This window comes from Mustela nivalis (assembly GCF_964662115.1).
Source record: "Mustela nivalis genome assembly, chromosome: 3".
NCBI classification, from domain to species: Eukaryota; Metazoa; Chordata; class Mammalia; order Carnivora; family Mustelidae; genus Mustela; species Mustela nivalis.
In genome coordinates this window covers 110,935,919-110,958,567 of record NC_139022.1, presented here as the reverse complement: position 1 = coordinate 110,958,567, position 22,649 = coordinate 110,935,919, and the positions used below count along the sequence as shown (strand labels likewise).

Genomic DNA, 22,649 nt, shown 5'->3' with positions numbered 1-22,649 from the left:
TGGAGGCCAAGTCCCGGAGTGACTCCGCCTGGAAGCACCATCCTCCCCGCCCCCCACACGAATGGGTGGTTCGGTAGCGCCTGCGCCCACTGTCGTTCGCCTAGAGCGCTCCTGGCAGAATTCTAGACTTTCCTGGGGGCAGCAGCACCCTTATTTCGCCCTGGGGAACCCGAGTCCTGATCTGGAGCCCCTCGCTTCCAGGTGACCCACGCTCGCGCTGCCCCAACCTGATCTGAGCGTGTGTGTGTGTGTGTGTGTGTGTCTGGGGAGGGGGCACAAGCCTTTCAGGCTAACTTCCACATTCCTGCTCGGCTCCGGCTGGGGGTGAGTCCGGGTAACCGGCCGGCTTCCTGGAAAGGGAGGGAGGGCGGAGAAAAGCAAAGCCTCCCAGCCGTGCCGCCCTGGTGACTGCCTGGGACCGCCCCTCCCCCTCCCCAGCTGGCTGCCCTACCCGTGCCAGGCAGCTCACCTGCCCGCAGCCCAGGGCACTTCCTTCTCCACCCCTCCCACCCTCCCGCTGCGGGCTAAGCGTTTTCAGCCAGCTCCGCAGTTCCAGGCTGCGTGAGCTTGGGCAAGCTGCTGAACTGTTATTTATGCCATTATCACCCCCACCCCTTCCGCGTGATGAAGCTAGCAACACTCGGGGTGCAGAGCTCTTTGTAAATGCCCCTGCCATTCCTTCTCTCCCCACTGGGTGGCGGGCACACAGTAGGGCGCCCACAAATGGCGCCCACCTCTGGACTGCTGCAGCGGAAGGCCGCGTTGCGTGCCCCGCTTGGGGCACTCCGCAGTCCGCTGCAGCCCCGGCAACTCGGGCTGGACTCGAAGCTATCCTGTGGGAGGCGTGGGTGTGCTGAGCCGCTGGGCTGCAGCGGCCAGGCGGGCTCCGCAGGTGGGGAGGAGCGGGCTAGGCAGCCCAGAAGCGACCAGCCCACCTGCGCGGGCCCCAGCCCCCACTCCGGGTACTGCGGGGCCGCGCCGGAGGGGCGGGGCCTGGGTTTCGGTTTCTTGCTAATGCGGCTGCCACAGGGAAACCGAGGAATTTCCGGGAACCGCGCCGGGATCGCTGAGGTTCGCGCGGCAGCAGCGGGTGACGGGCGGCCGTCCAGTGTCGAGGGCCAGTGGCCCTCTGGAAGTTCCAAGAGGAGCTGGGGAAAACCGGTCCCGGAAAAGCCCCACCTGAATGCACCTGCCCCAGCCCCCAAACAGAAGGGGCGCTGTGGGAATGGGTGAGGGGGCTGTGCATGGGCAGGTGGAGTCTGAGAAATCAGGAGGCCCCTCAAACGGGTGAGCTCTCCAGTTGTACCACTGAGTGTATGTCACATCTCGTTTTATTGCCTCCATAGCTCTTATCATTGCTGAAATGATCCCCTCTATGTACTTTATTTATTTATTGGATGATTCCTCCTTCTATGACTTGGAGCTCCTGGAGTGTGCAGCCCTGCCCCACTAGGGCCTAGAACAGAAGAGGGTCTCCGTATTAACTGAATGAGTGAAGAAATGGAGTGAGAAGCATGTAGGGCAGGTCTTGTGACCCTCTGACTTGCTTCCAGGAGACCTCTGGGCCCAGCTCTCCTGTCTCCCTACCCCAGTCAAGCCCCAGCTAACAAAGACACCCCCACCCCCGCTCAGTAGAAGAGGCCTGGGGGGGGGGGGTCATCCCCTGTAGGGGGGAGTCCCCTGTAGCTCCCTGAGAACTGCCCTCCAGATGGGGCTGTTGGGCAGTGCACAGACTATAGTCACCACAGAGGAATGCTGGCTGTGGGGGTTGGCCACTTCCTTCTCTCCCCAGGGCTTGCAGCTCAGGCCAGAAGTGATTGTGGGTTGGGCCTGGATCTGAGCCAGGAAGGACGGGAGTTTGGAATGGTGAGAAGAGTCCTGGCCTCTTCAGACCAAAGCAATGCCTGGAGTCTGGGTGGGCAGGGTTACCTAGATTCTTGCTTTTGAGACCCCAAGTCTGTGACAGGGATCTCCTTTCCAATAGCTTGAAGACCATGACTCATGAAAAGACAAAAAGTGGAGCTCTCTCAGTCCAAAAGAGCTGGGGGTGGGGCAGGTGCCACAGGGCCACGAGGAAGCAGCCAGTCAGCCAATGGAGGGACAGGCAGATAGACCCTCTAGCATCCTTTGTCCAGGCCATCACTCCCTTCTTCTGGCACAGGCTAAGGATCAGGGTGGCTGGCCTGGGAGAGAGCCAGGGAAACTCCAAATGCTGCAAGAGTAGAGCTTGTGCTCCTAGCATAGCCCCTGGTGACCTGGTGACTCATACTGGGAATCCCAACTCCAGGGGCTGTCCTAGGAATAAGGCTCAGGACAGAGGGGGGGGGGTGCCCCCAAGGGGACAGGCAACCATGATAGCAGTTTAGTGAAGCCCCAGACCAGTAGGTTATTGACCTCTCCCTCTGTTTCCCAAGACTGGAGCCCGTGCTGGTCCTTTGCCTAGTCCAAATAGTATCTTCGAGGCAAGGAGCCAAACCCTCATCCTCACCAATAAATTTGACGTAGGAGAGGACCAGAGTGTCTGTGTTGGGCTCCGTTCGAGGTCACATTTCAGAAACAGTAGGTGTACCTCAAGCTAGAAGATAACACAAATGTGTCTTTGTAGTTTGGACACAACAAGTGCTGAGTTATAGGTATATTTATACAAGGAAAGCAGGGATGAGGCAAGGTGGGTGGTCTGGTGGGTGCTCTCTCTTGTTCACTGCTGTGGTATCAGGATCCGGCATTGGCTGAGCATAGCAGGTGCCCTGTGAACCAGTGTCCCAAGGATGGGTGATGGATGAATGTATTCACATTGCCTTAGCAGCTTGCACCCTTTCGCTGAGGTTGTCTTGGCATCAAGACAGTTTCTACAGAAAGTCTTGGATTACCCAAAGGGAGGAAGGATGGAGGGTTGTGGCTTCCCTGAGCAGCACTGTGGTCATTTCTGTCCGGTTCTGTCTCTCCGAGGAGACCTCTGCTCCCTTTCCCATTGCCCTGTTCCCTTGTGTGCCCTCTAAACCCTGCAGAGAGACTGGGACAGTACAGTGACAAGGGCCAGCCAGATACAGAATAAGAGGAAGGGGCTGCTAACAGCAGGTGGGTGTTCTTTCCTCTCTAAGAAGGTAGGTCCACAGGGCACTTGGGCAGGTTGGTCAGTTTAGTGTCCGTTCTTCGTTTCAGCTCACACCATGATTGTGTCATCAAGCCCTGCAGTCTGGCTCTGCATGCTTGGCATGGAATCTGGTTGTCCCTCTCCTCCTCACCCCACTTATGTGTGCCCACTTTCTCTCTAAAATAAATAAATAAAATCTTTTTTTTTTTTTAAAGATTTTATTTATTTGACAGATAGAGATCAGAAGTACGCAGAGAGAGAGAGAGGAAGAAGCAGGCTCTCCGCGGAGGGGACAGCCCGATGTGGGGCTCGATCCCAGGACCCCGGGATCATGACCCAAGCTGAAGGCAGAGGCTTTAACCCACTGAGCCACCCAGGCGCCCTAAATAAAATCTTTAAAAGAAGGAAGGTCCACAAAGGAGAGCTCAATTTAGGTAGGACCTTAGTCATGAGTGAAAGGTTGCAGTGCTTTCTCTGAGTGAATTTGTCCTCAGGAAAGCATGTGTTGACTGACCGTCCAGCTGACTGGTAGGAGGAGCGAAGAGTCAGCAGAGAACCACCCACCTGGATGGTCCAGGAGAAAGCATGACTGTCTGCTATCCAGCTTTGCCCATGACAAACCACAATGGGTGTGTCACTGTGTCAGATAGCCAACATGAAATGTTGCTCTGGTAGTATTTGAGAGGACTGGATCTATACTGGGGGATAAAACGGACGAGACTGTGCTGGGAGGAGGAGGTCTGGGCACCCCAGGAAACAAAAGCCATTCTTCCTTCCTGGAAAACCATTATGAATGTTGGAGATGGCTTTCCACAGGGGCTGGAGGGTACATGTCGTACTTTGCTTCTAGTGAAGCAGTAATTCCAGAAGGCTGAAGACTTAGGGGCATCTGAAAGTCATGGAATGCTGCTCAGCCCTGTGCCTGTGCTGGCCTTGTGGGGACTGAGAAGTGAGCAGCTGTGGTTCCCACCACTAATAGCCTGAAGACCATGGGTCTTCTGGGTGTTCTCCTGGGGCAGAGGATGCAGATGTTAGCAGTCAGAGCAACCTTTCTGGCACCCCACAGAGTCCTCACAGACAGTAGGCACTTAGTAAGTGCACAGCTGATTGCAGAATGACAGATGTGTGTAATACCTGGAGTATTAGACAAAGGGGCAGAGATGCTGGGGTATTGAGATGGAAGTGGTTGATCTCAGCAGGGTCCACAGATGGCTACTCTGAGGAGGTGGCATTCATGAGGGCCTTGAAGGATGAGTCACAGTTTAATGGGCCAGCCACGGGAGAGGGCATTCCAGGATGTGGGAACAGCCCAAGGAAAAGTGTGGAGGCCCAGAAGTACAGGACAGATCTTGCTTGCAAGTATGGCTTTATGTGGCCACCCCAGGTGCTGAGCCCGGACCAGCGATGGGGGCCACACTGGGAAGAAGCTCAAAGGTCATAGTCAATAGTCTGGACTTTATCTTGACAGACAGGGGCTCCTCAGAGCAGGACCTGTGGTTCCTCTCCTAGAGAACTGGGGTCTGTCACCAGATTTTTGCTGAAGTGAATTCTAGGGCAGACCCCAGGAGGGTAACCGGGAGTGACCAATGCTATAGAAGACTTCTGTGGCTGCCAGGATGGATGAATCGGGGGCACACCAGGAGGGGACTTGGGTGTGGCAAACAAAACGTAGGGAGGCAGTCACTCTCAGGAGCCAACTCTGTACTCGCACGACGGTGTCGCACGATGGTGAGAGTGAGTGCCTCCTGACGTTTGGCACCCTAGGCACCTACTTGCTTCACACTAGTCTGGGAGCCGACTGTACGGGAGGCAGAGCAGTGGACAAGAGGCAGCTTGGTTGATCTGGGTGGATTAGGTCTATGGCCATAGAGAGAAGTGGGCCTACTTGAGAGCAGAGGACAGGATTTGGGGATGGCCAGGATGTGGAACGGGTTGAAGCAGGGCCCTTCTTTCCTTTTATTTTTCTTTCCTTTCCTTTCCTCTCCTTTTCTTTTCTTTTTTAAGATTTTATTTATTTGAGAGAGAGAGAGAGTGTGAGTGAGAACATACATGAGCAGGGGCAGAGGGAGAGGGAGAAGCAGACTCCCTGCTGAGCAGGAAGCCTGCAGTGGGGGCTCCATCTCAAGACCCTGGGATCATGACCTGAGCCCACGATAGATGCTTAAACAACTGAGCCACCCAGGCACCCTAAAGCATGACCCTTCTGATGCCCCCCATAATTTCCCATTCTGGGAAAAATGTAGTGAGGTCTCCACTCTGCTAACACGGTTTTTATGCCTGCATCTGGGGCCAAGGCCAGACCCTGGGCCTTAGCTTTGTCTATATTATGAGTCTGGGGATCTGAAGGTGTTGAGCTAAAATGAGTAGCGCAGGAGATTAGAAAGGTCACAGCCTGCCCCAGGAATGCCCGGTCACCACTGACCATAGCTAGAAGCTGAAATAGTAGTACATCAAGACTCCTGGGCCCTGCCCTTTGGACACTGGGTGTGTGGGCTCAACATGTGGGAAAGCCTGGATAATGGTGCCTCCACTCCTGGATGGGGTGTATCTATCAAACCGTCATCCTTCTCTCCTGTTGTCCAGCAGGACCAGAATCCACCCTCAGGGCCACCTGTGTTCCCAGGGGATTAGTAGTTCCCCTCCCTAATCCCCACCCTTGGGAGTTCTGACACTGTGGCAGCAGTGCCCCCTGCTGGCTAACAGAGAGATTTCGCCCTTCTGCTTTTGGAAAAGGGGGTGGAGGGGTTCAGGGGAGAAAAAAGGGTGCAGGGTCAGTGCAGGTTTAAAGGGCGGGCTCAGGAATTGAGGATGGACTTTGGCTAAGGCAGATAGGCGAGTGCCACCTGGTAAACAAAGCACCTGCTTCCTGGTCGGTTGCCTTTGAACAGCTGCCCGCGAGCAGGGGCCCAAGCAAAGACGGAGATGGCATTTTCTAACATGACTACTGAGGGAGGTCAGAGAGCAAGGACCCTGTAGCCACCCTCTGCACACCATCCTGGCATCATGGCCCAGGAAAGCCCACATCCTGTACTGAGCACTTGTCTCCCCAGGTAAGCCTGGCAGCCCCTTGGATTCCCCCAGAATGAATCCCCTGGGCCCCACAGAGGATTTGTTCCAGAACTGAGGGTCCAGGATAGGCCTGTAAGGGGTCAGTGCCCTGGGCTCTGTAAAAAGAGGAAGAGTTATCCCCTGACGGAATTCCTGCCTCAGCTCTCCAGTCCAGGCTGGAATGGAGGTAGTGACACGTCAACAGAACAAAATCAGAGAGCCCATGAGCAGCTGCATGGCTGCTCTGATTCAGCTGCCTCTGGACTCACTCCCTCCTGAGCTCCAGGCCAGGACCTCAGAACATAGGGACAAGGTTGGAGTGCTGGGTGAGATGCCCAGTAGACAGAAGAGTGGAAGAACCCTGTACTGCCTCTGAGCTGGGAAGTCCACACACAGGGCCATACCACTGCCCAGAAGTTACTGCCACAAAAAAAAAAAAAAAAAAAGGGTGGCTTTCTCTACCCCTGCCCACCCATGGCCCTGGCACCTGGAGTCCCCATCTCAGATAAGTAGCTTATGGGAATTTGTTTACATCATGACTCTTGGTTGCACAGAAGTCTGAGGCTTCTTCACCTGGCTCCTGGGAGTCCAGGCAGAGGTGTTAACTCCAAGGGAACTTCTCTGCCAGGCCAGGACAGGGTGGGTGCTGCTCTTCTCTTAGGACTCAAGCAGGGCCCAGTGCTCAGGAAAGCAGCTCCTTACTGTGCCCCAGGAGTGGCCCTAGCAGCCATCTTGATTCACCAGAACAGTGTCAGGTCTTCACAGAAACTTCTCAGACCACTCACCTACCAGGTTCTCAGGGAGAGGTGAGGCCAGGACTGTCTCAGGGGGAGAAGAGACTTCTCTCCCTCTCTCAGGGAGAGAAAAAAACTGGTGGTGCTGTGTGTTAAAACCGCCCACGTCCCCTGGGTCCCATGCTCAGTCAGCAGGCCTGGTGCCTTGTGGTCCAAGAGAGGCTGGGAGCAAAGAGCTGTCGCTGGTTGTGGGACAGCTGACCCACCAGCCTAAGGATTGTGGGATGGGAAAATCAAGTTGCAGACACCAGGAAGACAGGCTCAGAGTAGCATAGCTGAAGTCAGAGTTTAATTTCTCTGATAAGCTGGCCTTGTGTGGCTTTCAGGCTGGCCTGCCACTGCGCCATTGCCTCGTGAGCCTTCCGGGTGGGCCTAACAGCCCCTGCAACCAAGGTAAGGCTTGTCCTCAAGTGGGAGCCCATGCCAGAGCTAGAAACGCAAACTCTGCCACAGAGTTCCCAAAACACTTCTAGAGGAATTGGTCTTTTCTTTAAGGTTTCTCTGCAAACTTTCTCTTGTCATTTTCCTGCCTGTGTATCTTTTCTCTCTCCCTCTTCTAGCTCAGGGATGCTTTTGGACCTTGGGTGCCATGGGGATGGATTACTTGACCAATTCAGATGGCAGACATTTACAATACAGCCAGCTGTGTGGGGCAGAGGTAGATACTGTGGTGCAGGGATTTAGTGAGAATGCATTGAACCTATAGGATGTGCTAGGCACAAGTCTAGACACTGAGATATAGAAGCGAACGAGACAAATTTTCTGCTATCATGAAACTCATGTTCTAGTAAAGGCAGGCTAATAATGGGGGAAATATCATATGGTAATAACCTGTTCTGCCGAGTACTAAAATAGCATGGTATCACAGAGATTATGGAGGTGGGTACTTCAGATTTGGTGTTCAAGGTCTGTCTGTCTAAAGCAGTGACATTTTCTTTTAAAGATTTAGTTATTTCAGAGAAAGAGAGAGAGAGAGAGAGCACGAGCAGGAAGGGCAGAGGGAGAGAGAGAATCCCAAGCAGACTCCATGCCGAGTGTGGAGCCCCATGCAGGGCTTGATCCCACAACCCTGAGATCACGACCTGCTCAAAATCAAGAGTCGGACACTTAACCAACTGCACCACCCAGGCACCCCTAAAGCAGTGACATTTTAACTTTGTAAATGATGGAAGGGGCAGCAAAGTGCAAAACAGGGCAAAGAGCCCTCGAGGCAGAGGTAGGAGCTAATGTGAAGGCCTTGGGACAAGCCCAAGCTCAGTGTTTTGAGGGAAAAGATCACTGTGGCTACAGCATGATGGGTAAGGAGGACAACAGTAGAAGATGGGATCAGTAAGATCAACAGGGTTCAGAGGATGTGGGGCATCTTGGGCCCCCCTACCCAGAGGAAATGAATGTGAAAGGAGTGGGGTACCTTTGAAGGATGTGATACATGGAGAGGAAATTATCCAATGTGCCTTTTTAAATGCTGACTGGCTGCTGTTTGCAGACTGGACTGTCGTCCAGTCTAAGACTTTCTACAAGTGAAGCAAGAACATGGTGCAGGCCAGAATAGGGGGATAATCCAGGGGGAGATGAGCCAGGGTGGGGTGGTATCGGTGGAAAGAACAGGGGATGGAACCAGGCAGAGTTTGGAGGGGGAGCCAAACAGAGATGAATGAAATATGGTGGCTACAGAATAGGAGAAAATATTTGCAAATTATATATTGAACATATATCCAAAAATGGGCTTACATATAGAATGTAGAGGTCACCTCTTATCTACAGTTTCGCTTTCTGTGTTTTCAGGTACCTGTGATCTAGTGTGGTCCAGGAGCAGATGGTCGTGCTTCTGATATATCGTCTGAAGGTCAGTGATAACTTAAAGCTATGTTACATTGCTTACATCTCACATCATCGCAAGAAGAAAAATGGTATATAATATATGCAGTATAAAATATGTTATAGCTAATAGATAAATAATATATATTGCAGAAAAAGAGACATGTTATTTATAGGGTAGTACAATTTTTTCCCTTTAAATTTTTATTTAAATTCTAGTTAATTAACATAAAGTGCCATATTGGTTTTGGGAGGTGAATTCAGACTCGTAACTTACCTACAACACCAGTGCTCATTATAACAAGTGCCTTCCTTAACACCCACCCCCCATGTAGCCCAGCCCCCACCCACCTCCCTTCATCAACTCTCAGTTTGTTCTCTATTGTTAAGAGTCACTTATGGCTTATTTCCCTCTCTCCTTCTTTTTCTTTTCCCCCTTCCTATATGTTCATCTGTTTTGTTTCTTAAATCCCATATATGAGTGAAATCATGTGGTATTTGTCTTTCTCTGACTGACTGACTTTGCTTAGCATAATACCCTCTAGCTCTATTTCACTACTTGCAGATGACATGATACTCTATGTAGAAAACCTGAAAGACTCCACCAAAAAATTGCTAAAACTAATACATGAATTCAGGAAAGTCACAGGATTTAAAATCAACATTCAGAAATCTGCCGCATTTCTATGGGGTGCCTGGGTGGCTCAGCTGGTTAAGCGACTGCCTTTGGCTCAGATCATGATCCTGGAACCACAAAAGCAAATAACCAAAGCAATCCTGAAAAAGAAAAAAAAAGCTGGAGGCATCACAATTTTGGACTTCGAGCTATATGACAAAGCTGTAATCATCAAGACAGTATGGTATTGGCACAAAAACAGACATGTAGGTCAATGGAACAGAATAAAGAGCCCAGAAATCAACCCACAGCTATATGGTTAACTAATCTTTAACAAAGCAGGAAAGAATACCCAATGGAAAAAAGACAGTCTCCAATAAATGGTGCTGGGAAAACTGGACAGCCACATGCAGAAGAATGAAATCAGACCACTTTCTTACACCACACACAAAGATAAATTCAAAATGGATGAAAGACCTAAATATGAGACAGGAAACATCAAAATCCTAGAGGAGCACACAGGCAGTAACCTCTTTGAGCTCAGCTGTAGCAATTTCTTTCTAGACATGTCGCCGGAGGCAAGGGAAACAAAAGCAAAAAAGATCTGTTAGAACTTCATCAAGATAAAAATCTTCTGTACAGCAAGGGAAACAACCAACAAAACTAAAAGATGGCCTACGGAATGGGAAAAGGTATTTGCAAATGACATATCTGATAAAGGGTTCGTTTCCAAAATCTATAAAAGAGCTTATTAAACTCAATACCCCCAAAATGAAACAATCCTATATTGGGTAATACATTTAAATTACTTCAGATTTGTTGTCAGGAGAGAAGGAAGTCTCACTGTTGAGACCAGAAGGAAGTGGAATCACATCTTTCAGGTGCTGAAGGAGAAACAAAACAAAACAAAACCCATAAATCAAAAGTTCTGTAGCCAATAAAAATATTGTTCAGGAGTGAAGGTGGAAAGAAAGACATTCTCAGATGAAGGAAAATTAAAAGAATTCCTTGACAGTAGACCTGCTCAAAAATAATTGCTAAAGGAAGTTCTCCAGGCAGAGGGGAAATGATACCAGAACTTAACTTGAAATATCAGGAATGATGGCTCAGGCAGTTGGGCATCTGCCTTCAGCTTAGGTCATGATCCCAGTGTCCTGGTATCAAGTCCCGTGTTGGGCTCCCAGTTCAGTGGGGAGCCAACTTAAAAAAAAAAAAAAAGAAAGAAAAAAATATCAGGAATGAAGGAAGTTCAATAGAAATGGTAAAATCTGGGTTACTTTAACATTTTATTATTTATTATTTGACATGCTCTTGGATTCTTTAAAATATCTTTTATGGTTGAAAAAAATCATAACATTTTCTGATGGGGTTTGCAGTGTATATTTCTATAATAATGAAACTACAACATAAAGAGAGGAGAATAAAGGAACCTGTATGATGGTAAAGTTTTACATTCCACTTAAAATGATAAAGTATCAGGACACTTAGGTGGCTCAGTTGGTTAAGCCACTGCCTTTGGCTCAGGCCATGATCCCAGGGTCCCCGCAAGCTTGTTGCTCCATGCGGAGCCTGCTTGTCTCTCTGCCACTGACTGTGTGTGCTCTCTCTCTCTCTGACAAATAAATAAATAAAATCTTTAAAAATAAAATAAAATAAAAGGAAAAAATGTCTATCCTAAGCAGATCTGAAAAGGTAAATAATTATATTATAATCCGTAGAGCAACCACTTAAAAAAGATAGTTATAAACAAAATAGATGCATTTAAATGGAATACTAAGAAAAAAATGTTCAAATAATCCAAACATGCAGAAAAGAGAAAATGGAGGGAGGGTGAACAGAAAAACAAATAATAAAATAGTGGACATAAATTCAGTCACATCAATAATTATGTAAAATGTAAATGGTCCAGGAGGACTGTCAGCAAAAATGGTGAAGTTGGGAATTCCAAAAGCCCATGCCTTTACAAATCAGGAAATACAGTGGCAAAAACTGTCAGAATCAGCTTTATTATAACTCTAGAAACTGATAAAAGTTTATAATAACACCAGGGAAATGTTTAATGAAGGAAAAAAAATGCTACCTGAATTTTGGTAGGACTTTGTGGTGTTTTGACTTAACTAAACCACATTTCCCTCGCTCCAGTTTGGTGAGAGCCTTAAAGACAACAGCTTGCATTTCCAGTGTAGGTTCTTAGTACAAAAGGGAGCAGAATTGGCCTAACTAAAGGAATTGTGGTTGTTTTGACCTGTCCTCTCAAATACACGGAACATCCTCAAGGATAGATCATATGATCGGACACAAGATAAGTCTTAGCAAATATAAGAAGATTGAAGTCATACCAAGGATCTTTTCTGACTGCAATGGTATTACACTAGAAATCAACAATAGGAGGAAAGCAGGAAAATCTATACAATACGTAAAAGCTAAATAACATGCTTCTGAATAACCAGTGGGTCAAAGAAGAAATCAAAAAGGAAGTCCAAGAATATCTCAAAGTAAATGAAAGTAGAAACGTTTTACATTTTACATGCTGTAAAAGCAGTTTATTCTTTTCTTTTTGTTTCTTTTAAGATTTATTTATTTGTTTTAGGGATGTGGGAGAGACAGAGGGAGAGGGAGAGAATCCCGAGCAGACTTCTGGCTGAGTGCAGACCCCAATGCAGGGCTGATCTCATGACCCTGAGACCACGATCTGATTCAATACTCAACCGACTGAGCCACCCAGATGCCCCCTTGTAAAAACAGTTCTGGGAAGGACATGTAGAGCCATAAATTCACATATAAAGGAATTAGAGAGATCACAAGGCACTAGGAAAAGGAGCAAATTAAGCCCGAAGTTAGTAGAAGAAAGGAAATAATAAAGGTCAGGGTGAAAATAAATGAAATAGAGACCAGAAGAACAACAGCAGTTATCAATAAAGCAAAAAGCTGGTTTTATGAAAAGATAAACACAAGTGACAACCCCCTAGCAAGAATGAGGAAAAATAAAGAGAACACTTAAATCCATATAATCAGAAATGAAAGAGGAGAAATAATAACTGACATCACAGAAATACAGGGCATCACAGGAGACTACTTTGAAAAATTATATGCCAACAAATTAGATAACCGAGAAGAAATGGGTAATTTCCTAGAATCATAAAACCTATCAAGACTGAACCAGAAAGAAATAGCAGGTCTGAACAAACTGACAATGAGTGAGGAGGTTGAATTAGTAATCAAAAATAAACCTTCCGACACAGAAAATACCAAGACTAGATGGTTTCATGGGCAAATTCTACCAAACCTTTAAAGAAAAATTAATGCCATTCCTCAAACTTTCCTCCACATGTGAAGCTGTAAAATGTTTAGAAGCAAACATAGAAGGGTATCTCTGTAACCTTGAATTAAGCGAAGCATTCTGAGTTATGATGCAAAAGCACAATCCATAAATGAAAAGTTAAACTAGGCTTCAAAATGTAAAACTGCTTTTTGGAAGAGACATCATCAAGAAAATGGACAGTCAAGCCATAGACTTCAAAGTATTTGCAAATTCTGTATTGGAGAGGGACACCTGGATAACTCAGGTTAAGCATCTGCCTTCAGCTCGGGTCACAATCCCAGGTTCCTGGGCTTCCTCGGCCTCTGACTCGCCCCCTGCTGGTGTTCTCTCTCTCTCCCTCTCAAATAAATAAAAAAATAAAATATTTTTTAAAAATGCTATATTGGATAAAGGACATATCTAAAATATATAAAGAACTCAGAGGGCTGAAAACAGAAAACAAAGAAATGAGAGAGAATAAACAAAGAACAAAAAGTGAAATAGCAGACCTAAGCCATAATATATTAATAATTACACCAAATGCAAATGTTTTGGTATCATTAGCCATTAGGTAAGTGCAAATGTACTGTGATGAGATACCACTCCATGTCTAATAGAATGGATAAGATAGAAAATATTGGCAAAATGAAGTTCTGGTGGGGAGATGAAGCAACTGCAATTCTCAGACACAGTGGATAGAAATACAAAACTATACACCACTTTGGAAAATAATTTTTATAGTCAAACACCCACTTACTATAGGATGCAGTAACCCTACTCCTAGGTATTTGTCCTAGAGAGCTGAAGATGTATATTAAATGAATATTTATAGCAGCTCTATTGATAATTGTCAAATACTAGCAGCAACTCAGATATTCACTGAGTGAATGAATAAACAGACACACACATCCAAGCAATGAAAACTACTCAGAAAAAAAAAGTAAGGAGCACAACATGATTTGAATGAATTTCTAAGTCATTGTGCTGAGCAAAAGCAGCCAATCTCAAAAGGCTACCTACCTACTGCCTGATTCCATCAATGTGACACTCTCAGAAAGACAAAACTATGTTGATGGAGATTAGATCAGTAGCTCCCGGGGCCCCGGGGAGGACAGGGGTACAGCTCCCAAGGGATAGCACTTGAGAGTTTTTATTCTGTATCCTGATTGTGTTTGGTGGTTGCACAAATCTATACGTGCATTTTAAGCACAGAACTGTTCATCAAAGTTCTTATTTTCACTGTATGTTAATTTAAAAATAAAATAGGTCACATATGGAATAAACTATTGATACATGGCAACAATACAGATCAATCTCAAGATAATTCTACTGTGTCAAAGAAATCAGGCTGAGTATCATCCCATTTTTATAAAATTCTAGAAAATGCAAACTGATCTATAGTAACAGAAAACCAATCAGTGATTGCCTGAGGGTGAGGAGGTGAGGAGAGCTAATTGATCTGTTCACTATCTTGATCATGGTGATGATTTCATGGATGCATACATATTCTAAACTTAATAAATTGTACACCTTGGGTGCAGTTTCTCCTATCTTAGTTATATCTCAGTAAAGCTACCCTTGAGGAGCATAGGATCCAGGGACACATAAATGGGCAGTTTTGAAACCCAGAGTTATGTGGGTAGCTGTGGGATCCAAAGCTGGAACTCCCTTCACCCAGCTGCGAAATCCTCCTATGGCTGGTTACATTTAGCACTCTTTACCTTTTGTAGGCACAACCAGCATCACAGAAAACACACAGCCAGCTATCTCATGATAAGACTGAGCATTTGAAGGAACTTTCCACTCTTTCCCCAGTGCTCTCCCAGCACTGAATCTTTTGTCTTCATGATGTATCCCACCCAAACTACCATTCACAAATTCTGTGACCTTGAGCAAGTTCCATGGCCTCTAATCCTCACAGTTCTGAGCATTGATGAAACACAGACAATAAAAGTTCCCCACCTGGCAGGGTTGGTGTGAGGACTGAATGACATCAAGGCTAAAAATTAACAACATGTCCCCATCTGATAGATGATACTTCTGGGAGGATTTTGTCTTATATTGTATATATAGATATGGACTACATCATGCATGTAACACTTTTGATATCAAAAAGAGAGTGAGAGAGAACTGCAGCTTAGGGTCAGGACTCTATATCCTAGGTAAGGTTAGATTCTTTCCCATCACATTTACTTCCTGGGGCCAAGACAGAACCCCCATCTCAGTTCACAGATGGGGCCATGAGAGACTCAAAGAGCTCATTGATGACAGAGCTGGAACTCCTGACTCCTAGCCCAGAGCTCTGACAACAAGAGCAGATATCTGGGACCAAGGCCAGACAGGACCCACAGAAATTGTAACCTGGGGGCTGGAAGTGGGAGAATGAAAGAGGTAGTTGATAGGTAAGCTATTTTCAGAGCTATAGCTGGCTGCGGTCCGGGAGCAGCGGTCCGGGAGCAGGGGGAGAAGGCAGGACGGCATGAACGAGCCACACTGATTACACTCACTTATTTACGATTTGGCAGCGCCATGCTAGGATATGAGGGATGAGTAAGATGGCCCCTCTCCCCGAGAGCTAACACTGATACAGGCCAGAGGGACAAGGAGATAAAAAACAGCATTTTGGCACAATTCTAATTCTGTCATCCATTTGGTCCCCAAACATTGGCCAGAGTCACCCTCATCCCCTGGGTTTGTTCTTGCTGCCTATTGGGAAAATGTTTAGCATGGGAAGGAAGAAACTGTGACGCACTGAGTGGTCAAGAGAAGGAATTGAGACCAAGGGTGGGTGCTCTCTAGATCCTCCACACCCTCCCAGCTCAGGGTCCCACCTGACTTCTCTCCTTGACTGGACTCAGGCCACTCCCGAGAGTCAACTGGATAGACACCCAGAAATTAACGACTTCTCATCCAAAGACTTAGCTCTGTCCTCACCTGGTGGATGGGCTGCTGGGAGGGTAAGTTTGGGAAGCCTGGGGATTGCGCCTTTGAAGTCCGACAGTTAGTTCTTAACTTCTGTCAGCCACCAGAGGGCGGTGTTGGGGCATCTCAAAACCCCAGAAAACCGTGCCTCAGCCAGAGGACAGTAAACAGACCTTGACTTCCATCACCCAGGCTTCTTTTTTTTTTTTTTACCTGGTATGTTTTAAGCACGTTAAACTCAAAGAATGCTTTGTGTACTAGGGCTTCAATGGCAGCCTTGCAGCCAATTCCACAATTCTGCGTTAGTAGGAGTCCTTGGGGGAATACCTGGAACAGCCAGTAGAAGGGGTTGGAGAGCTAAGAACGTGGGTCCCTAGGTGAGCAACAAACTGAGAGGTCGCAAAAGGGCTTCCCATGTATTAGAAATGAACTGGAACTGGGTGAGGAGGAAGGAGGAGCTGTCAAGATGGCACAAGGCTGGAGAGAAGGGGAACGCGATGTGGAGTGAATAGGAAAATCCCCCACAGCGGAGAGACCACAGGTATTCAAAGAACAGGAACACTAGTGTTTGAGGTGGCTTCTGCTGCAGAGATTGTGTAGCTGGTCAGCTTTGTTGTGTGGTCAGGACTCCATGAAAGGGCTGCATTCTTTGGGCATGCAGGATCAGATCAGCGCCGGTAGAATGTTAGTATGAACTACACAGTGGGAGCAGGGCCCCAGCAGTTGTCTTGCAAAGGAAAGCCTTTGGGGATGTATAGCCACCTGGGCAAAGGCTTTGGACTTGCACGTGGGCAAAGATGAGTTTGAGCCTGCTCATTCAGGTCTCAGGAGCCTGGGAGAGCCCAGCTTACCTCTGTGTTACACAAGAGGGCCATGATGCGGAAGGTGTGGGGAAAGGAATTGGGGAGCTGAGGTCCAGAGAGCCCCTACCACCTGCAGAGAGAACAGAATTTGAAGAGGGCTTTTCCTGCAGAAAGTGCAGCTGAGGTATGGATCCTAAAGAAACAGAAGGAGCTGCAGGGGTGAGAGAAGACAGATCAGGCGTCCACTACAAGCCATGCGTGACGAGGTCCTGCCTCCTCCAGCTCTTCCCACACCACCACATATTACAGAGACCCAAGTCCAAGCCACCAACCCCTAGAGCAGTAGCTTCCTAACTTTTTTCCCTGATTAAACACGAACACCTTATCTCTTTCCACACAGACACAGAGTTCTTTTAAGAAATAAGGCCAGGTAATGACCCTTCTCTGCTTTAAACCATCAGCAACTTCCCATTACTAGGAGAAATGCAGAGTCCTCTCTATGGCCTGCACGGGCTGTCTCTTCCCTCCCTAGCCTCATCTGCCACACAGCCCATGTGTTCCAGCCATCTCTGTCTTCCTGCTCTTTCTCAACTGCACCAAGTTCATTCCCGCTTTGGGACTTTCGCCCTTCTGTTTAGCTGTCTCTTCCCCCACCCCAGACTTCCACACATATGGCTTCTTTTTGTCAGTTAGCTCTCAAATGTCACCTTCTCAGGCCTTCTCTGACACATAAGGTTACTCCCCAGTCCCTGCCAAATCTCCCTCTATCACAGCAGTCCCTAGCCCTCCTCACTATCTGAAATGGCCTTTGCTTGCCATCCAGTGACTCCCTCTCCACTATGATAAAACACCCTGAAGGCAAGAGCTTGCCTGGCAACTTCACTACTCATCTTTAGTGCCTGGCACCTAGAGGTGCTCAGGAATGATTTTTGAAAGAATAAATGTTCCGCCAACTCTGGTAGGTTTAGTGATGACTTCCAAGGTGAGTTTAATTCTTCCCAAGTGTAGGCAATAGAAGCAGAATTTGAACTCAGGCATCCTGACTTTTGTGCTAATGCTTGAGCTTGGATTAGTTTATCTTGACCTTTGTCTGTTCTTTCCTTGATAGCACTTACTGCAATCTATTGTTGTTTTGCTTGTTTGTTGTCTGACCCCTCGGCTGGTGTCATGCTGCTAGAATAGGATGGCGTCCTCCCCCCTACAGTGTTGCCAATGCTGAGAACAGCGCCTGGCCCCTTGTCAGTACTCTGTGTTAGCTGGGTGAGTTGATAAACACCCAGTGAGCAGAAAGTGAGGGGTGGCTCCGAGGAACATGAGTGCGCTAGCAGTAGGGGACTTTCCTAGGCCCTGGCCCAGCGGTGCCCAGAACCCACCAAGAAGTTGCCTCTTGCTGTTGCAGAAGGCATCTTTCGGGGTGAATGATGGCAGGCTTGCTCACTTTTATAGCAAGGGAGTGTCATCTATTCTGCAAATCTTCAAACTTGAGGGTCTTCCCTGATGCGGGGCCTGGGTTTGGCCTTGCCCCTGACTGTAGCCGAGAGTCCTGCCTGTCCACTGGTGTGATACCAGGGTTTTGGGTGGATCTGTGGAAACATCTTCTTTTCCACTCATTATGTTATGTCAGCACCTTTTCAGCTTCTGAGAAACAGGAAGCACTGTGATGTGTGGTGGGGTTTGAAAGGATGATAAGAGACATAATCACATTTCTTTGAGCATGGAGGACTGGGGTTCCTGTTTGCTCTGACATGAACACATTACCTTTTCCCTTTAGCCAGAATTCTGGAGGATGAGGACTGTGTGGGAAATATGTTTTATGGGGGAGAAGAATAAGGGGATAAGAGCTTTTAAAATTATTGTCATGAAACATTATATGTACAAAAAATGTACAGTTTAGGGGCGCCTGGGTGGCTCAGTGGGTTAAGCCGCTGCCTTCGGCTCAGGTCATGATCTCAGGGTCCTGGGATCGAGTCCCGCATCGGGCTCTCTGCTCAGCAGGGAGCCTGCTTCCCTCTCTCTCTCTCTGCCTGCCTCTCCATCTACTTGTGATTTCTCTCTGTCCAATAAATAAATAAAATCTTTAAAAAAAAAATGTACAGTTTAAAACATAACAAAACTTTTAAAATCCATGTGTCCATCATCCCATCCCTTGAGGTGACTTTCTCATAATATCCCACTCCCTCCCCACCAGAGGCAGCCACTATCTTGATTTCTGTGGTTAATCATTTCTTTGCTATTCTTTATGATTTTATCACATATGTAAATAACCTTAAATTATATATGATTTTATTTTACCCATTTTTGACCTTTTGAGAAAAATATTTATTCATTTATTTTAGAGGGAGAGAGAGTAAGGGAGGGGTCAGAGGGCAAGGAAGAGAGTCTCAAGCAGACTCTGTACTCAGCTTGGAGCCTTACATGGGGCTCAATCTCACAACCCTGAGATCAGGACCTGAGCTGAAGCCAAAAGTCAGACACTTAACACACCAAGCCACCCAGGTGCCCCATTTTTTACCCTTTTATAAATGGAATCTTTTTGGATATATTTAAGACTTGCATTTACTGTTCAACAAAATGTTTTCAGGCTCATCTGTGTGGACCCTAATAGCTGTACATTCATTTACTTTACTGCAAACCCAATGAATAACTAAATAAGAATTATCTATTTTATACTGACAGGCATTTACTCCCCCCCCCCAGTTTTAGCTATTAAAAACAGTGATGCTAAAAGGATGTTAGGTAAATGCTAAGAAAATCTGAATAAAGTATAGACTTTAATTAACAATAACGTATCAGTATTGGTTCATTAATGTGACAAATGTACCATCCAGTTGTAAGATTTTCATAGTAGGGGAAATTGGATGTGGAGTACATGGGAACTTTGCACTCTCTTCACAATTTTTCTGTAAATCTAAAATTATTTTAAAATAAAAAATTTCGGGAGCGCCTGGATGACTCAGTCAGTTGGGCATCTTAGGTCATGATCCCAGGGTCCTGCAATCGAGCCCCATGTCAGGCTCCCTGCTTGGCAAGGAACCTGCTTCTCCCTCTCCCTCTGGTGCTCCCCCCTTGCTTGTGCTCTCTCACTCTCTCTCAAAATAAATAAATAAATAAATAAAATCTTTATGAATAAATAAATTAAATTAAATAAAAATTTGATGGGGCACCTGGCTGGTTCAGTCAGTAAAGTGTCTAGCTCTTGGTCTTGGGGTTGTGAGTTCAAGTCCCATGCTGGATGTAGAGATTACTTAAAAATTAAATTTAGTTTAATTTAATTTAAAAATTTGTTAAGGAAAACTCATGGGTGGGGCATCTGAGTGGCTCAATCGGTTAAGGATCTACCTTCAGCTCAGGTCATGATCCCAGGATCCTAGGATCAAGCCCTGCATCAGTCTCCCTGCTTCTCCCTGTGCCCCTCCCCCAACTTGGCACGCACTCTCCCTCAAATAAATAAAATCTTAAAAAAAAAAAAAAGATAAAAGAAACTCCAGTGCTTATGAGCAGACTTTCTTAAATCTCTCAATATCCGTGTGCAAGAATTTCTTTAGAACGTATGCCAGGTTGAAATTCTGGGTCACAGGGTACACATGTCTTCAATGTCCTTAGCTCTGCATTTCGAGAGTAACAATTTTTCCTGTCCCACACACAATGTATAAGAATTCCTTTTACTTCACATCCTGGGCAAAACTTGTGATATCTGGACTTTTTAAATTTTTGCCGGTCTGGTGGGTGTGAGATGCTATCTCATTGTGGTTTAATTTTGTATTTCCCTGATTACTAACAATTTTGAACATCTCTTTATGTTTATTGGCCATCTGTGCTTCCTGTTCTGAGAATATGCTCACTCATGTCATTTACCTTTTTTTTTTTTTTTCTGGTGGGTTATTTATCTTTTTCTTATTGAGGGCTTATCTTTTTCTTATTAAGAGGACTTTGTTACTCATTCTGAAAACGAATCCTTTGTCATTTATACGTAACACAAATGTATGTCCTAACTTACAACTTTTCTTTTACTCAGTAGATTTGTTGACTGTTGAGTATATATATCTTTTCCTTACTGATCTATGCTTTGAGGGCTTTATTTATGAGATCCTTCTATTCATTCTGGAGAGTTCTTGTTTGCTCCTTTAGATCCACTTCTTTGCACTTTTCTGTGGCCCTGGGTAGGGGGCAGACTTGTCTGGACTACATTAATGACTTCTCTCCTGGATTCCCCTCTGGGTTTGATCTTGAAGATCCCGAACAGGCAAACTAAGGGTGGGAGCTAAATGAAGTCAAGGTGTTTGTCTTCCCAAACCTTTCCTGGTAAGGCTGCTGCAAGTTAGCTGTGTCCCTGACTAAAGATCCCAGCTCCTACCGGTGGCCCTTTCCCCACAGCCCTCTGTGTCTTGGAGTTTGACCAACTATCCCTCTCCTGCTATTAGGCCTAGAGGATTGCGTTTTCCCTCCTGGTCTCCCTGCATCCTGTTCTCACTGTTAAAATGGCCCAAATAGTAAATAACATTTCCTCAAATTACCCAGTTTTCTAGAATTATTCCAGTTGTCTCCTGACAGATATGCTCACCCCAAGGTCATATTTTTATTTTACTTTATTTCTTTATTCACTTATTTATGTATTTATTTTTGAAGTAAACTCCATGCCCAGTGTGGGGTTTGAACTCACAACCCCAAGACTAAGAGTCATGGTGCCCTTCTTTCTTCTTTCTTCTTTCTTCTTCTTCTTCTTCTTCTTCTTCTTCCTCCTCCTCCTCCTCCTCTTCCTCAAGACTTACTTATTTATTCGAGAGAGAGAAAGCATACATGATCAGGAGGAGGGGGAGAGGGAGAGAGAAAGAGAGAAGCAGACTCCCTGCTGAAGCAGACTCCCTGGCGTGGAACTCCATCTCATGACCCCAAGATCATGCCCTGATCTGAAATCGAGGGCTGGACACCCAACCAAATGAGCCACCCAGGCGCCCCATCCCATCTTTAAAAAAAAAAAAAAATTATCTATTGGTCTCTCTCTCTCTACCTGTCCTTGACACTCCCTCTCTTGCCCTTGACACTACTGACACTTTATACGAGATAATTCTTTGCTGTAGGGGCTGTTGTGTGCAATGTAGGATGTTTAGTAGAATTCCTGGCCTCTGCCCATGAGATCATGGCAGTAGCCTCTTTTTTCTCTCTAGCTGTGACAACCAAAAATTGCCACATGTTCTCCCAGGGATGGGGAGGGTTAGGGGGGATTGCTCTTTGTTAAGAACCACTGCTCTACCCTATGTAAAGATCTTGTTGACTTAATAAAGTTTGATTATCTCATGGGGCAAGATCACCCACCTCTGATCTCCTTCTTTAGAATTATGTTAGCTGTTCTTGGACCCTAATTCTTCCATGTACATTTTATTTTTTTTTAAGATTTTTATTTATTTATTTGACAGAGAGAGAGATCACAAGTAGGCTGAGAGACAGGTAGAGAGAGGGGGGAAGCAGGCTCCCCTCCAAGCAGAGAGCCTGATGCAGGGCTCAATGCCCAGGACCCTGAGATCGTGACCTGAGCCAAAGGCAGAGGCTTAACCCACTGAGCCACCCAGGCATGCCCCCACCCCCGCCATGTACATTTTATAATCAGCTTTTTAAGTACCATGAAAAAAACTGTTGGGATTTTGATAGGTTTTGTATTGAATTTATAGATCAGGTTCCAAATTATGGTATTGACTTTTTGTATCCATGATCATGGTGGGTGTCTGTGTTTGTTGAGGTCCTTTTAAAATTATTTCAATAAAACTTTAAATCAGCTTTCAGTAAAGTTCACATTTTGTTAGATTTATTCTTTGGCACCTTATAGTTTTCTAAGTGTTATAAATGATATCTTCTTTAAGATTATATTTCTATTTGTTAGTGATGTGTAACAATGTAATCAATTCTGTATATTGATCAAGCAGTTTGATAAATTCTTTTTTTAAGATTTTATTTATTTATCTGGTAGCATAAAGAGAGAGGGAGTACAAGCAGGGAGAGGGGGAGAAGGAGAAGCAGGCTCTCCACTGAGCAGGGCGCCTGATGTGGGGCTCAGTCCCAGGACCGTGGGATCATGACCTGAGCCAAAGGCAGACGCAGAAGGACTGAGTCACCCAGGAGCCCCTAGTTTGATAATCTCTTATTACTTATAATCATTTACTACCCCTATGTCCTTTTGGGTTTTATTTTTGTCATTTTGCATCATCTATCTATCTATATATACACACACACACACATACAAATATTTGTGCATATACAC

At 46.1% G+C, this 22,649-nt stretch overlaps 1 protein-coding gene across 7 annotated transcripts in view; it reads left to right on the top strand.

The window, feature by feature from the left end:
* Positions 1-22,649, top strand: part of RAD50 (RAD50 double strand break repair protein) — a 182,454-nt gene that overhangs the window by 42,906 nt on the left and 116,899 nt on the right. For 3 of the 7 annotated variants that reach the window (XM_082725634.1, XM_082725632.1, XM_082725630.1), the window contains exon 2: positions 8,722-8,782. In XM_082725634.1, coding sequence (XP_082581760.1) covers positions 8,753-8,782 — 30 coding nt within the window. In that variant the 5' untranslated portion in view covers positions 8,722-8,752. Of the gene's footprint in view, positions 1-5; positions 202-8,721; positions 8,783-22,649 lie in introns of those variants that run through there. The other 4 variants (XM_082725631.1, XM_082725629.1, XR_014310313.1 and 1 more) reach the window with 3 other exon arrangements.